The sequence below is a fragment of the Mytilus edulis genome, chromosome 10 (genome assembly GCF_963676685.1).
Source record: "Mytilus edulis chromosome 10, xbMytEdul2.2, whole genome shotgun sequence".
Classification (NCBI taxonomy): domain Eukaryota; kingdom Metazoa; phylum Mollusca; class Bivalvia; order Mytilida; family Mytilidae; genus Mytilus; species Mytilus edulis.
The window spans coordinates 5,890,326-5,905,211 of NC_092353.1; the positions used below are offsets into that span (position 1 = coordinate 5,890,326).

Here is a 14,886-nt window from a genome sequence, read left to right on the forward strand (position 1 = left end):
TACTACTGTATACACTTTATATAAGATTTTATCGAAACAAACGGTAGCATATTAATCAATTGTAATAAAAAAAATCATAATCTCTTATAAAATTTGTAGATTTAGCTTACAAAGTCTTTATATTTGTATAAAGTTACATTCGTTTATAGTGGAAAATTGTTTTAACGTTGAATAAGCTACAATTTAAAATTGCTTGCTAGTCCCTCTCTGTGATTACCATTAGATAACTCTAGTTCATTTCCCAATCAATCTATCATCAAGGGAAGATAAATAATTCGATAATCATTCATAGTCTTTTTCAAAAATGATGAAAGGTTCTTTATATTGGTATGTAATCATTTTAAACGTTTCAAATTTATGAAATTATATTCGTACATCAATGTTTTTGATACACCAATAACACAAACTGAAATGTATTGAATTGATACATTTTTTAATTATTCAAAATTATATTAGAAACCTAAACTTAATTATAAAATAATGAACCTGTTAAAGGGAGACAATACTTGCATAATTTTTCGAATTGGCACATAATACAACGGAATGTCACTCTTGCATACAAAGGGCACATCAATATAATTAATTAACTGTGCAAGCGTACTCCACCTTCAATGATGATTCTTAATTATAAATATAACCAAAAGTTGTTAATCTATAGATAGTAAAGATTAATGAAAGCTAACCCACTGTAAAAACATTTCTTTGCAAACTTCCATAGAACAATGCTCGAGCCACTTGACTTTCATAGCTCATGATTAACGTTTTTACACAATATTTGAATAAAGTAGTTAAAGATTATTCGGTTCTCAAAGTGTAAGACGCAATAAAAATCGTATGCTTGCACGATCTTACCGAAATACGGATTTAATTAAGTCCTGAACATTTCGACATTTCTTCGTTTATTTTTATCAAAACCAGTTTTAAACAAATCACAAGTACTTGTTAAGATCCGACTAAATGCCTATTTCCCGATATGGTCAGGTAAATTTGCTACAAACGGGTTTAAAATAATGATATCAACATATTTACTTCAACCTAAATATAAAAAGCTATCAAAATCATGTTCACCGATTTGACTTGAACTCTCATAGTCAATCTATATAATTCTAACACGTATATATATCCATTTAAGTGGAAAAAAGCAATGTACGATACATGACATAATAATATGTATCGGAATTTCGGGTGTATGTCACTCCAGATGCCATCTATTTAACAATGACGGTGACATATAACCCTATATAACCGTAAATATAATAATAAAAGAAAGACGAAAGATACCAGAGGGACAGTCAAATTCATAAATCGAAAATAAACTGACAACGCCATGGCTAAAAATGAAAAAAGACAAACATACAAACAAAATTACACATGATATAACATGAAAAACTAAAGAATAAGCAATGCGAACCCTACCAAAAACTAGGGGTGATCTCAGGTGCTCTGGACGGGTGAGCAGATTCTGCTCCACATGTGGCACTCGTCGTGTTGTTTGTGTTTATAAACTGATGGCGAACTCGTGCAATTGGATTCCCACGTCAGTTTGATTTCATATCACAGTTTAAACAGATAGATTAATCATCGTTTTGCATGTATAAGAATAAGTTTTTGAGGATCGAATCAATCCATCAAATGGTTTACTTTTGTTTTAATTGTTGAACTTCCTGTCATTTTTTATAACACGCCTATCCTATGTCCAGCTTAAGGAATAAATGCAGGGTCACATAAATACGAGCTCAAAGTGGACGAAGTATTCACCTGCAAGTTAATATTACATCATGTTTCCTAGCTTATTTGAACCCACCTTGCTTCTCAAATCGAATTGTTATATTATTGTTGCACTTACAATAATGATTAAACTAGAGAAATTTTACTTAACTTTTTCCTTTTCTTGTTACTTATGCCGCCGCTATAAGAATATTTAAATATTATTACAGATTTGCATCATCTGAAGACATATCGAGATAATCAATATGTCAAAGATGAGTTGACAGTGACAGATTTCTTATCACAGTTTGAGCATCAAGGTATGGATTCAAATTATTATATTTTGACCCAATATCAACATATCTGTAGTTTTAAAATAAAAAACACAAAAAATCACACTATAAATCGAACGTTGTCTCTCCTACGGTTCATCTTTAAGAGTAACGAATGTTGAAAGGTAAATTTTAAATATATACTTGTACTTACTAACTTCATCAGGAACTACATGTAATTACTGAATTTTGATGGTTACATATAATTCTAATGTCACCAATGTACTGTAACATTTACATAACTATCATGTCTTATGCTATGTTTCATTATTTTATTATGCATATGTCCTAAAATTGAACTTTTAAATTTGGATAAAGGCTATTTTGGGACCAAGAGATCGTACGAAATAGTATCGAAGAATTGTCCCTTGTATACACGATATTCATGTTGTTACCTTAGTTTTTGGTTTGATATATTTAACACTGTGATGCATCTATTCTTAGCAGGATGCGACTGAAATTTAAGCTGTTGAGCATTAACAGTACATATATGTAAATAGTATAAAAAAAAAGTTACATCGTATTTGTATTTTCAGCTTCACAAATTGATCATATTCATTAAAAAATATTCTACAGTTTTTAAAGTAAATATTTATTTAGAACAGATAGCAATCAGATTTACTACAACCTAGTATATGTTTAATATATGTTTAATGATTGTGAATCCTATTACAGCTTTACAGCCATTGACGACAAGTATAGCTGATACGAGCATCGTGAAGGATTTAGCAGGAACATTATCACCGAATGCACAAGGTATAACGCATAGATATCACTATAATATTGTCATTTCAGCGCTGATCAAACAACATAGCAAATTTTTTTTATTAAACCTTTAACAATTCGGTATAAATAAAAAGAAATTCACTTTGAAGACTATATTTATTAATTCCTTGACTTGACTGCTATTGATAACTACGACTAGAGTGGATAACAAATACAAATTAAGTTAAATGTACATGTATGTAAGGATACTTTAAGTTTTGGTATTTTGTATTAGTTTTTATTGAAATCTTAAAACTTTATTATATGCATATATCATGTATATAAACAATGTTAGTTATTTCAGTATGTAACGTTTTTGACAATCGAAATTTAATAAATGTGTCGATGATCATGTAAATTAGATTACATGCTATTTTGAGACAATGGAACTTATATAATAGTTTCAGTTGTGCCATGTATGGATGAAGTTCATTTTATTACATTAGTTCTCATAATGTTAGTTATATACCAGTAAACCTTAATGTACCTATTCTAGATAGCATTTGCAAATATAAAATGATATCATCAGATTGACCCCCACCTATATGTTTACGAATTTTGAATCTTATTACAGCTGAGCAGCAATTGATGACAAAAAAAGCTATTACAAGCGTCATTGATGATTTAGAAAGAACAGTATCACTGTATGAACAAGGTATAACACATATATTTCACTATACTATTGTCATTTCAGCGCGGATCAAACAACATAGCAAAATGCTTTATCAAAAATTTACCAATTCATCATAACATTAAAAGGAATTTGCTTCGATAACTTTGTTAAATAATTCATAGACTACTATTTTAAAACCCACGACTCCACTACTAGAGTGGATTCGAATATAAATTAAGTTAAATGTACATATGTGTAAGGTTTCTTTAAGTTTTGATAATGGTCATTTAAAAAAATTTTTTTGTTCTGTTACTTCATGTACTTATCTTGTGTACAACTACAAGGATGCTGTCTTAATCGTTTAATATCTTGTACATTGGCATCGTAATGCCTTGCCTGTAGATATTACTCATATATTTATATTAGATTTGATTAAATCTTATAACTTTAGATATGCATGTATAGATGATTTTAAAGCATGTTTTCTGGATTTAAATCATTTAGTTTGTAAACTTTCATGATAATAAATGCTTAGTTAATTGCTACCTTAGTTTGCTATTTATAAGTATTAAAATGTGCATTGTTATTAAATGCAATACCAGTATTTAGTTAAAATATGATCTTAAATCAATCCTAATTCTATCTTATTCATTCAAATGTGACGTCATTTTTCATTTTTTGATGATCCTTTTTGAAATTTCATAAATTCAAATATGACGTAATTTTTGTGCTTTTTCACCATCGTATGTGACGTCATTTTTATGATTTAATGCGTTAAGGCCTGGACTAAGTCGGGTGTGTCTATTCTGTGTTGGTGTTTGCATTATGTATTCGTGTTTGTTTTCTGTAATTAGTTAATACTTCAGCTTCATTATTATATCTTTTATATTCATTTAATAAAATTTACTGTTTGCAAAAGCATTAATTGTTCTAAATGATAAGGATGTTCTTATCCCAAGCATAAAAACATAGCCGTATTTGACACAACCTTTTTCAACTTTTGATCTTCAGTGCTGTACAACTTTGTACTTTTTTTCACTTTAGATCTTTTATATCTGGGCGTCACTGGTGAGTCTTCTGTAGACGAGGCGCGTTTTTGGGGTATTGAATTTTAAACCTGATGCTTTTTGTTATCCATTAATCATGTGTTTCTTTGTCTAATACGTTCTCCTATTTATTTGTATTGTAGTCCTGTAATATTATGTTGTCATTTCAATGTTATATTTAACATTGCCATTAAAGTGCGAGGTTTGGCATGCCACAAAACCAGGTTCAACCCACAATTTTAACCTTTAAAAATGTCCTGTACCAAGTCAGGAATATGGCCAATTGTTATATTATAGTTCGTTTCTGTGTGTGTTACATTTTAACGTTGCGTCGTTTGTTTTCTCTTATTTTTGAGTGTAAATTCACATTGCGATACATTTCATGTATTTGGTTTTGATGTTATATTTGTTATTCTCGTGGGATTTTGTCTGATGCTTGGTCCGTTTCTGTGTGTGTTATATTGTAGTGTTGTATCTCCTCTTATGTTTGGTGCGTTTCCCTCATTTTTAGTTTGTTACCCCGATTTTGTTTTTTGTCCATGGATTTATGAGTTTGAACAGCGGTATACTACTGTTGCCTTTATTTACATAACCGTTGTAGCTTTTGCAAAAATCAGCTCTTGAAATAAACGTCGCTACAACATCTAACACGCTAACAATATGATGATGGAAGTGTTTAACCACCTTGTCTGGCTTTACTGTCCTCGCACGGTCGGTATAACGATATACCACTACTGCAAGTTGGGTTTCTTAATGTAACGATATATTACTACTGTATACACTATATATAACATTTTATCGAAACAAACGGGTTTAAAATAATGATATCAACATATTTACTCCAACCTATGTATAAAAAGCTGTCAAAATCATGTTCACCGATTTTACTTGAACTCGCATAGTCAATCTATATAATTCTAACACGTATATCCATATAAGTGGAAAAAAGCAATATACGATACATGACCATGATAATATGTACTGGAATTTCGTGTGTATGTCACTCCAGATGCCATCTATTTAACAATGTGGGTGACATATAACACGATATAACCGTAAATATAATAATAAAAGAGAGACGAAAGATAACAGAGGGACAGTCATATTCATAAATCGGAATTAAACTGACAACGCCATGGCTAAAAATGAAACAAAGATAAACATACAAACAAAATTACACATGATATAACATGAAAAACTAAAGAATAAGCAATGCGAACCCTACCAAAAACTAGGGGTGATCTCAGGTGCTCTGGACGGGTGAGCAGATTCTGCTCCACATGTGGCACTCGTCGTGTTGTTTGTGTTTATAAACTGATGGCGAACTCGTGCAATTGGATTCCCACGTCAGTTTGATTTCATATCACAGTTTAAACAGATAGATTAATCATCGTTTTGCATGTATAAGAATAAGTTTTTGAGGATCGAATCAATCCATCAAATGGTTTACTTTTGTTTTAATTGTTGAACTTCCTGTCATTTTTTATAACACGCCTATCCTATGTCCAGCTTAAGGAATAAATGCAGGGTCACATAAATACAAGCTCAAAGTGGACGAAGTATTCACCTGCAAGTTAATATTACATCATGTTTCCTAGCTTATTTGAACCCACCTTGCTTCTCAAATCGAATTGTTATATTATTGTTGCACTTACAATAATGATTAAACTAGAGAAATTTTACTTAACTTTTTCCTTTTCTTGTTACTTATGCCGCCGCTATAAGAATATTTAAATATTATTACAGATTTGCATCATCTGAAGACATATCGAGATAATCAATATGTCAAAGATGAGTTGACAGTGACAGATTTCTTATCACAGTTTGAGCATCAAGGTATGGATTCAAATTATTATATTTTGACCCAATATCAACATATCTGTAGTTTTAAAATAAAAAACACAAAAAATCACACTATAAATCGAACGTTGTCTCTCCTACGGTTCATCTTTAAGAGTAACGAATGTTGAAAGGTAAATTTTAAATATATACTTGTACTTACTAACTTCATCAGGAACTACATGTAATTACTGAATTTTGATGGTTACATATAATTCTAATGTCACCAATGTACTGTAACATTTACACAACTATCATGTCTTATGCTATGTTTCATTATTTTATTATGCATATGTCCTAAAATTGAACTTTTAAATTTGGATAAAGGCTATTTTGGGACCAAGAGATCATACGAAAGAGTATCGAAGAATTGTCCCTTGTATACACGATATTCATGTTGTTACCTTAGTTTTTTGTTTGATATATTTAACACTTTGATGCATCTATTCTTAGCAGGATGCGACTGAAATTTAAGCTGTTGAGCATTAACAGTACATATATGTAAATAGTATAAAAAAAAGGTACATCGTATTGTATTTTCAGCTTCACAAATTGATCATATTCATTAAAAAAAATTCTACAGTTTTTAAAGTAAATATTTATTTAGAACAGATAGCAATCAGATTTACTACAACCTATATGTTTAATATATGTTTAATGATTGTGAATCTTATTACAGCTTTACAACCATTGAAGACAAGTATAGCTGATACGAGCATCGTGAAGGATTTAGCAGGAACATTATCACCGAATGCACAAGGTATAACGCATAGATATCACTATAATATTGTCATTTCAGCGCTGATCAAACAACATAGCAAAAATTTTTATTAAACCTTTAACAATTCGGTATAAATAAAAAGAAATTCACTTTGAAGACTATATTTATTTATTGCTTGACTTGACTGCTATTTATAACTACGACTAGAGTGGATAACAAATACAAATTAAGTTAAATGTACATGTATGTAAGGATACTTTAAGTTTTGGTATTTTGTATTAGTTTTCATTGAAATCTTAAAACTTTATTATATGCATATATCATGTATATAAACAATGTAAGTTATTTCAGTATGTAACATTTTTGACAATCGAAATTTAATAAATGTGTCGATGATCATGTAAATTAGATTACAGGCTATTTTGAGACAAAGGAACTTACATAATAGTTTCAGTTGTGCCATGTATGGATGAAGTTCATGTTGTTACATTAGTTCTCATAATGTTAGTTACATATCAGTAAACCTTAATGTACCTATTCTAGATAGCATTTGCAAATATAAAATGATATCATCAGATTGACCCCCACCTATATGTTTACGAATTTTGAATCTTATTACAGCTGAGCAGCAATTGATGACAAAAAAAGCTACTACAAGCGTCATTGATGATTTAAAAAGAACATTATCACTGTATGAACAAGGTATAACACATATATTTCACTATACTATTGTCATTTCAGCGCGGATCAAACAACATAGCAAAATGCTTTATCAAAAATTTATCAATTCATCATAACATTAAAAGGAATTTGCTTCGATAACTTTGTTAAATAATTCATAGACTACTATTTTAAAACCCACGACTCCACGACTAGAGTGGATTCGAATATAAATTAAGTTAAATGTACATATGTGTAAGGTTTCTTTAAGTTTTGATAATGGTCATTTAAAAACAATTTTTTGTTCTGTTACTTCATGTACTTATCTTGTACTTAACTACAAGGATGCTGTCTTAATCTTTTAATATCTTGTACATTGGCATCGTTATGCCTTGCCTGTAGATATTACTCATATATTTATATTAGATTTGATTAAATCTTATAACTTTAGATATGCATGTATAGATGATTTTAAAGCATGTAAAAGAGTGAATGGTTCGTAATCATGTTTATAAAAACCTTATTGCAAAAAAAACCGCAAAAAGGTGTTTAGCTTTAAAAAAGTTTTAAAATGTTAAATTACAAGTTGATAGTGTTTTATATTCGTTTTCACAACCTTTTCATATTTTGCTTTCTTTATTATTTGTGTAAATACTGATTTATAACATTTTAATATATAAATAATCCTCAGATTTCATCAAAAATTTAAGGCTGTTTTTTTATCTCCTTTGGTCCAAAGGGCCAAGTGAACTTTTCCCATCACTTGGCGTCCGTCGTCCGTCGTTTGGCGACGTAAACTTTTACAAAAATCTTCTCCTCTGAAACTACTGGGCCAAATTTAACCAAACTTGGCCACAATCATCATTGGGGTGTCTTGTTTACAAAATGTGGCCTATGACCCGGCCAACCAACCAAGATGGCCGTCATGGCTAAAAATAGAACATAGGGGTAAATGGCCGAGGTGTAAAATGTTGACACATATATTGCTTACCATTGTACTTCTATTTGAACATAAAATACGCTTTCATATTTGGTTTCATGCCGTCAAAGCAATATAAATATCACGGTTTCATGATAGACAAACAAACAGATACATGTAAACTTTCCTTTAGAATGCTTATATTTAATTCTCCAGCAAGCAACACCAAATATCCATTTTCGTTGTCGTCGATGATTTCAATTGTGACGTCAATCACGTTCAGCCCTGCTAATTTGTATTCCAACATAATTTTGTTTGCAAATCAAAAGAATAAAGTAGTATACGAATTTTGTTTAACGAGTTTAATGTAAGGTACAACACTTATCAAACTGGCGTACTTTTGACTTAATATTGACCTTTTAACATACCAATTTTGAAAAGTATATAACATTTCTGTTTTGTGTTTTAACAATGGTGTTTATGCTATTTAAATTATCACACTATGTTAACTATGGCACACTTTTGACGTTATATATGATTTTTTTTAGCTGACAACATTGGTTTACCTGTAAGTAGCAACTAACAAGTAGAAAATAACGAAGCTACTCAGTCTGGAAAATTGGACATTTAAAAATCTAAAATTTAAATACAGATACACCATAAGCAAACAAAAACAAAGCCATAAAACGGACACTGAATTAATTATACATTTTGAGAATTTCAAACAACAATGTATTTATCATATGCATGAACAAAGTTGTTTTGTATAAATTTTCATACTAGATACCAATAAACTTCATTGGAACTATCTATACATTTCGCTTTTTCTATTTGTTCAATCTTATTTGTTAAAATGTGTTCATTACATACTGATTTGCATGTTCTATTGTAATTCTCCGAGTTACATATTTATGATTGAAACGTGAATGCAACAGTAACTGACCATGATTTACATCAAAGGATTATCACACTTTGTTTGGCATTGATGCGAAAGAGAATTGAAAATCGATTGATATTAAACCGTGTTATCAAGTTTTACATTATTTATATCAATGATTTTAAGGGCAAAAATAAAGAGAGATGTTAATAAGCCAATTATATGTCAAACATGTTTAAAAGTTTACTATAATGACTTACTTTTATAAATTGTTATTTGGATGTAAAGTTGTCTCATTGGCACTCACACCACATCTTCCTATATCTAAGTATTCGAATTGATTTTAAAAGTATATTTGCACTCTTTTCGACCTTTTATTTAACATGCTACGAGCATACATTCTCAAATTTTTTCTCGTTTTGCACTTTATGACTCCTTCCCCTACATTTTCGAGATTTTTCATGGGTCACATTACCTTAAGTGGCCAAGTTGAAGAAATGATGCAATATTTGTTTTATTTATAGAACCAATGACACTAACAAAGTCAAAGTAAAATAAAAAAAATCAGACATTTATTTCTCGTTGTGTCTTTTCTCATATTTTTTTTTATAATAAGTCAAACGTATAACTATGTTCAACTCTCCAATTTCTGAATTTTCATTAAATTTATATGATTAGAACTTCTTATTGTCTAAGCATGTCATGATATCTTCAATGAACGAGGGATGCATTTCAAAAATGCCTACATAAAAAGGAGAAGCATTTATAAGGGGATGGTTATACCTCATGATGAGCTATATTGTTGGCTTAAATTTTGTTTTGATAACTTCAATAAAAACGAGGGGAGGCTACGTTATTGTATGCCACAAACATATTGGAAGAAAAATATAAAAACTAGTATCTCAATTGTTTGTAAAACAATTGTAAGGTCTTTCCTGTAAATTCGTGTTTCTTTCTTACGACCATTCATTTGATTTACGACAAGCATACCTTCTGAAAATTCTAACATTTTACACCGAATGACCAAATCCACCTTAATTTTCGGGATAGGACGTATGATATATTTAATGTTGACTTGATGATCTTTCACATGATTTGCGGCATCCCCATGTTTCTAGAAAGCTTTAATTTTGCACTTAATAACCCTAACCAACTGATTTTCCGAGGAGAGGAATATACACATTATTACCTATCATTTGATATACAACTACCTTACCTAAAGAAAGTTAACCTTTTTGCGCTCAATGACCCATCCCAACCCATTTTAAGAACGTCAATTTAGTATTTAAAATGTACGCGTTTATTGACTTTCATTTTATATGCGACGACCTAACAATCCGAGAAGTTAGAAGTTTTGCACTAAATTACCCCATCATTGCAACGGTGATGACAAAAGGGTTAACAATTGTCATTATTAAGTACAGCTCATTTAGACGTTCAATTTGATATACTGAATATAGCCATTTGACAAAGTATCAGAAATGATGAAATATCAATTGTATAAATTGAACTTATTTAACTTAAAAAGTCAATGTAAAAAAAAAAGAAAATATCAAATTGATTTTTCTAAATGTTTTTCATTGAATTATTTTGGTAATAAGCTCTAGTTGAATCAGAAAAAACATGCCTGCACTCGCAAAATTTCAAACTGCATATCTCTAAAACGACACAAGATATATTAAATCTGCTTACTGATAATGATCTGCAGTTTACATTCCAAGGTTTATAAACTTGACTTTTCAAAGGTCAAGGCCATAGTACACTTTTAAGTCAAGGTAAAATGTCATCATGCCCTGATATTTAGTTTGATAACATAATAGTCGTTTATGTTATTCAAAATTCCTAACTGTTCCTGTGCACATTGTCATTTTAAAATCGGTTTTATCTCTAATAAATAAAGAAATTACATCAAGGGAACATAATGCTCAAAAAGATGATGATACGCAGCAGCACTTGTTATATATACGCCATATTGATATTGATTATTGTTCTTACAAAGTCGTGATATCTTAAAAAAAATTGGGGAAGCTTGTCCAAATAAATAAATAAAGGAAGATAACTTCTAAAAGGGGATTATGTAATACCTGTAATACTTCATGATGAGGTCTATCGATGACTACTATTAGAAAAAAAATAAGGCATATCCTAACGTAGTAGAAAGACCTTTAAAATAAACCATTAGAAAAAAATAAGGTCAAAAATTAATTATTCCATATTAAGGTGGTACCTAACACTTTCACTAAAATTAATTTGGCTCGTTTAATTTTCATGAAATTTTGATACAGTATTTCCTTTGACCCTTTGACAAAAATATAAAAATTTCAAAAAATTTGAACCAACCACTTAATCAGAAAAAGTACACTGGTTATATTGCAGTTTGATGAACAATGATTTTGATCATTGAGAAGCTTAATGTTCCCTCAACAACACAACGTAATTAAAACGTTTAAATGATTTAACAGAGTTATCTCCCTGTAGTGTTATGTTCCACCTTAAGTTTGAGGGAAATATCATTGAAGCTAGGAAGGACGTCAATAATGTTTATTACACTTTTGAAGACGAAAAGGATATCGTCATGTGCACTCAAAAACGATATATCTAAATAGGCGATTAAGGGTGTAGGTAGGGGTGATTCCTCGTTCAATGACGGAAGTGGTTTTTTTCTCGTCCGAGGAATCACTAAATACCAGTATGTCTTTGGAAATTTATTTGGAATAAATTGACGCAACTTGCCGTTATGGAAAAGGAATAACTTCAACCAATCCTTACTTTAAGGATTCATTATTTGCTACATCAATTGTCCTAACATTGGTAGAATTTAACTAGCACATGTCTTGTTTTATGTTTCTAAATATACTTTTTTTATATAAGTATATCACAGACGACACAAAGGTGAATAACCAGATTACATTTCTAAACAATTTTATGATACCTATCAATAAATAATGCATTTTATTAGGGACTATCATTTGCTTTTTTTTTTTCATTTTCCTATTACAACCGTATCTTCTGTTACATGTATGTGTTTTTTTGTTTTGTTTTTTGTCTCTCAACATATATATATATATATTTCTGAGTAATTCAGTCAACCATGTTCGCCAAAGTTTGACATAAAACTCGCCAAATCGTAATACTAAAAATAAATTAAGGACTGAAAGTATATATACATAATACTTATGTTATATAAATTTAAGGCGCAATTAATACATAAGTAAGTCGCCTACCAAAACCAATAACAGCAACAACACTCAAAAACGTTTTTGTTTCTGAAGACGTGTCGATCGGCATGTCATAAATATAAAGATTATATTATACCTTCAAGTTTAAGCTTTAAAACTAAAAAAGACTCTTGTGTTGCATCAACAAAAATTAAGGCGTAAGTTGTAAACCGATGTTGAACTCTTAAAAAACACAAATATCATAGTATCACAGAATATCTCAAGGAATCGCAAGAACTCTAAAAGAAACGGGATCGGGTGCTATGTCGAATTCCGTGTTAATGCACGCATTATCAGCCATCTGAATTCACACTTGGTCAAAATGTCACAATTATGAACTGGAGTAAATTTTGGAATTAGACAAAATTGGTAAAATTACAGATCAGGCGACAATTCCGGTATCTAAAGATCACAACCGCGCAAACATATCGCTAGTGCCCCTTATTCCTATTAGGGATCATTAAGGTCGATCGTATTTCTTATGCTGTCTTTTTAACTCATCCACCATTGATCAAGTTTTCAAAAAGTGTGGCATATTACATCAATGAAGAGACATACTTTGTCGAAAAGTGCCCCTGGTGCCGGTATTTTTTTCTCTTAAGTTACTTATCACATTGTTTTGTCTTTTTTCTATAGATTGTTGCAGAATCAATATTTCTTAACATAAATACTGACAATAATATTATAATCATGAGCAAATTATACGACGATGGCAACATGCTCTCTAAACTACTGTGCTCAGGATATGTTCGTGTTGGTGAAAAGCAATCGATAGAAATGTATGCTATGTTGAATTACATTTACAAACTAATACCACATGAATCGATACGAAGTTCACAACGGTTTGAACATACGAATTACAAGAATATCAGTGATTATTATGCTCATATAGAACAAATATTGAAAACGAAACCTGAACAAAATAGTGAGGGAAGTGAAAATGTGTATGATAATAACTACAAGAATGAAGACACATTCAGTGAAAAATTGTTTGCTAAATTGCAAAATGTTGAAAGACAAAGACTTGCTACCAGGGAGAAGATTCAATCTAGAGACATACAATCGTTTCCAAGAAGATTCACAAGTAGATTACTACATGAAGAAGATATTCGAAACTATTTTGAGATTGGATTAGAACAAACGAAAGCTACTGGACTGCTTCAGCAGCAATATGGATTACCTCCTTCTGTTAGTTGGCCACTGGGCCATGCTATGTTACAATATAAAATTAGATTTTTTGTTCTTAGTATGTACAGTAATGCATACATGGAACGCTTACAAACGTTTTTACTTGGGAGAAATATCAACGAAAAGGTATGGCCCGATTATTGTATTGTCCGTCCAGAACCTCTGGTTAATGCAGGTTTCAGTTATGCCGGTGTTCAAAGTAATGTTGTATGTGACAACTGTGGTTTTGAAACAAACACTGAAGACTGGTCTGATGATGATGACGATTATGCAATAACTATTCATCGGAGAACCCCAAAAGAATGTCCGTTTTTGAGAGGAAAAAAATGAAACTTCATCAGTCATCAGCAACACATGAACTTAACTTATTTGGAAAGCGTCCTAAAAACGAATATGTTCAAATCAACACCTGTACTGCACCATTAGTGTCTCGTGAATCAGATTTTTGACTAACATATATTTGCATCCTTTTGTTAGCCATATATAGCTGCGTCTTGTCGACTTTAAATATATCAGATATAATTAACAATGTTAATGGTCGACTGGTAAACACGGTAATTAACAATGCAAGTGTGAACCATTACGCATTTACAAAATTTCAAAGTGAAATCAATAAATTATTTTTGAATTCTATACTTCGTATTTCAAATGCCGATTCAGCAGACCTATAATTTAACCGTAGAATCAACTCGTTCCCTTGATAATAACTAATGTATGCAAAGCAGAATTCACTTTTAGTTCTGGTTTCCCAAGGAGATATACTTATGCCGCACATAAACATGATAAAAGAGGGAGATTCGGTTGTTCGTTCGCATACTGAATAAATGTTATGTACCGTAAAGATGACCATTGTTATGACGCGTAAGCTATCTATTGTTTTAAATTTCTACAAATAGGAATTACTGATCAATTTGACAATGTATAAAATTGAGAATGGAAATGGGGAATGTGCCAAAGAGACAACAACCCGACCATAGAAAAAAACAACAGCAGAAGGTCAC

The 14,886-nt window shown here is 30.7% G+C and overlaps 1 protein-coding gene across 1 annotated transcript in view; it reads left to right on the forward strand.

Moving 5' to 3' along the window:
* LOC139493221 (uncharacterized) overlaps positions 1–14,518 on the forward strand; it is a 36,693-nt gene extending 22,175 nt beyond the window's left edge. Inside the window, exons 10-15 of the mRNA XM_071281442.1 lie at positions 1,938–2,027; positions 6,210–6,299; positions 6,982–7,062; positions 7,645–7,725; positions 9,151–9,170; positions 13,334–14,518. Of these exons, the coding sequence (XP_071137543.1) occupies positions 1,938–2,027; positions 6,210–6,299; positions 6,982–7,062; positions 7,645–7,725; positions 9,151–9,170; positions 13,334–14,215 (1,244 nt within the window). The 3' untranslated portion in view covers positions 14,216–14,518. The remainder of the gene's footprint in view (positions 1–1,937; positions 2,028–6,209; positions 6,300–6,981; positions 7,063–7,644; positions 7,726–9,150; positions 9,171–13,333) is intronic.
* Positions 14,519–14,886: the final 368 nt, after the last annotated feature.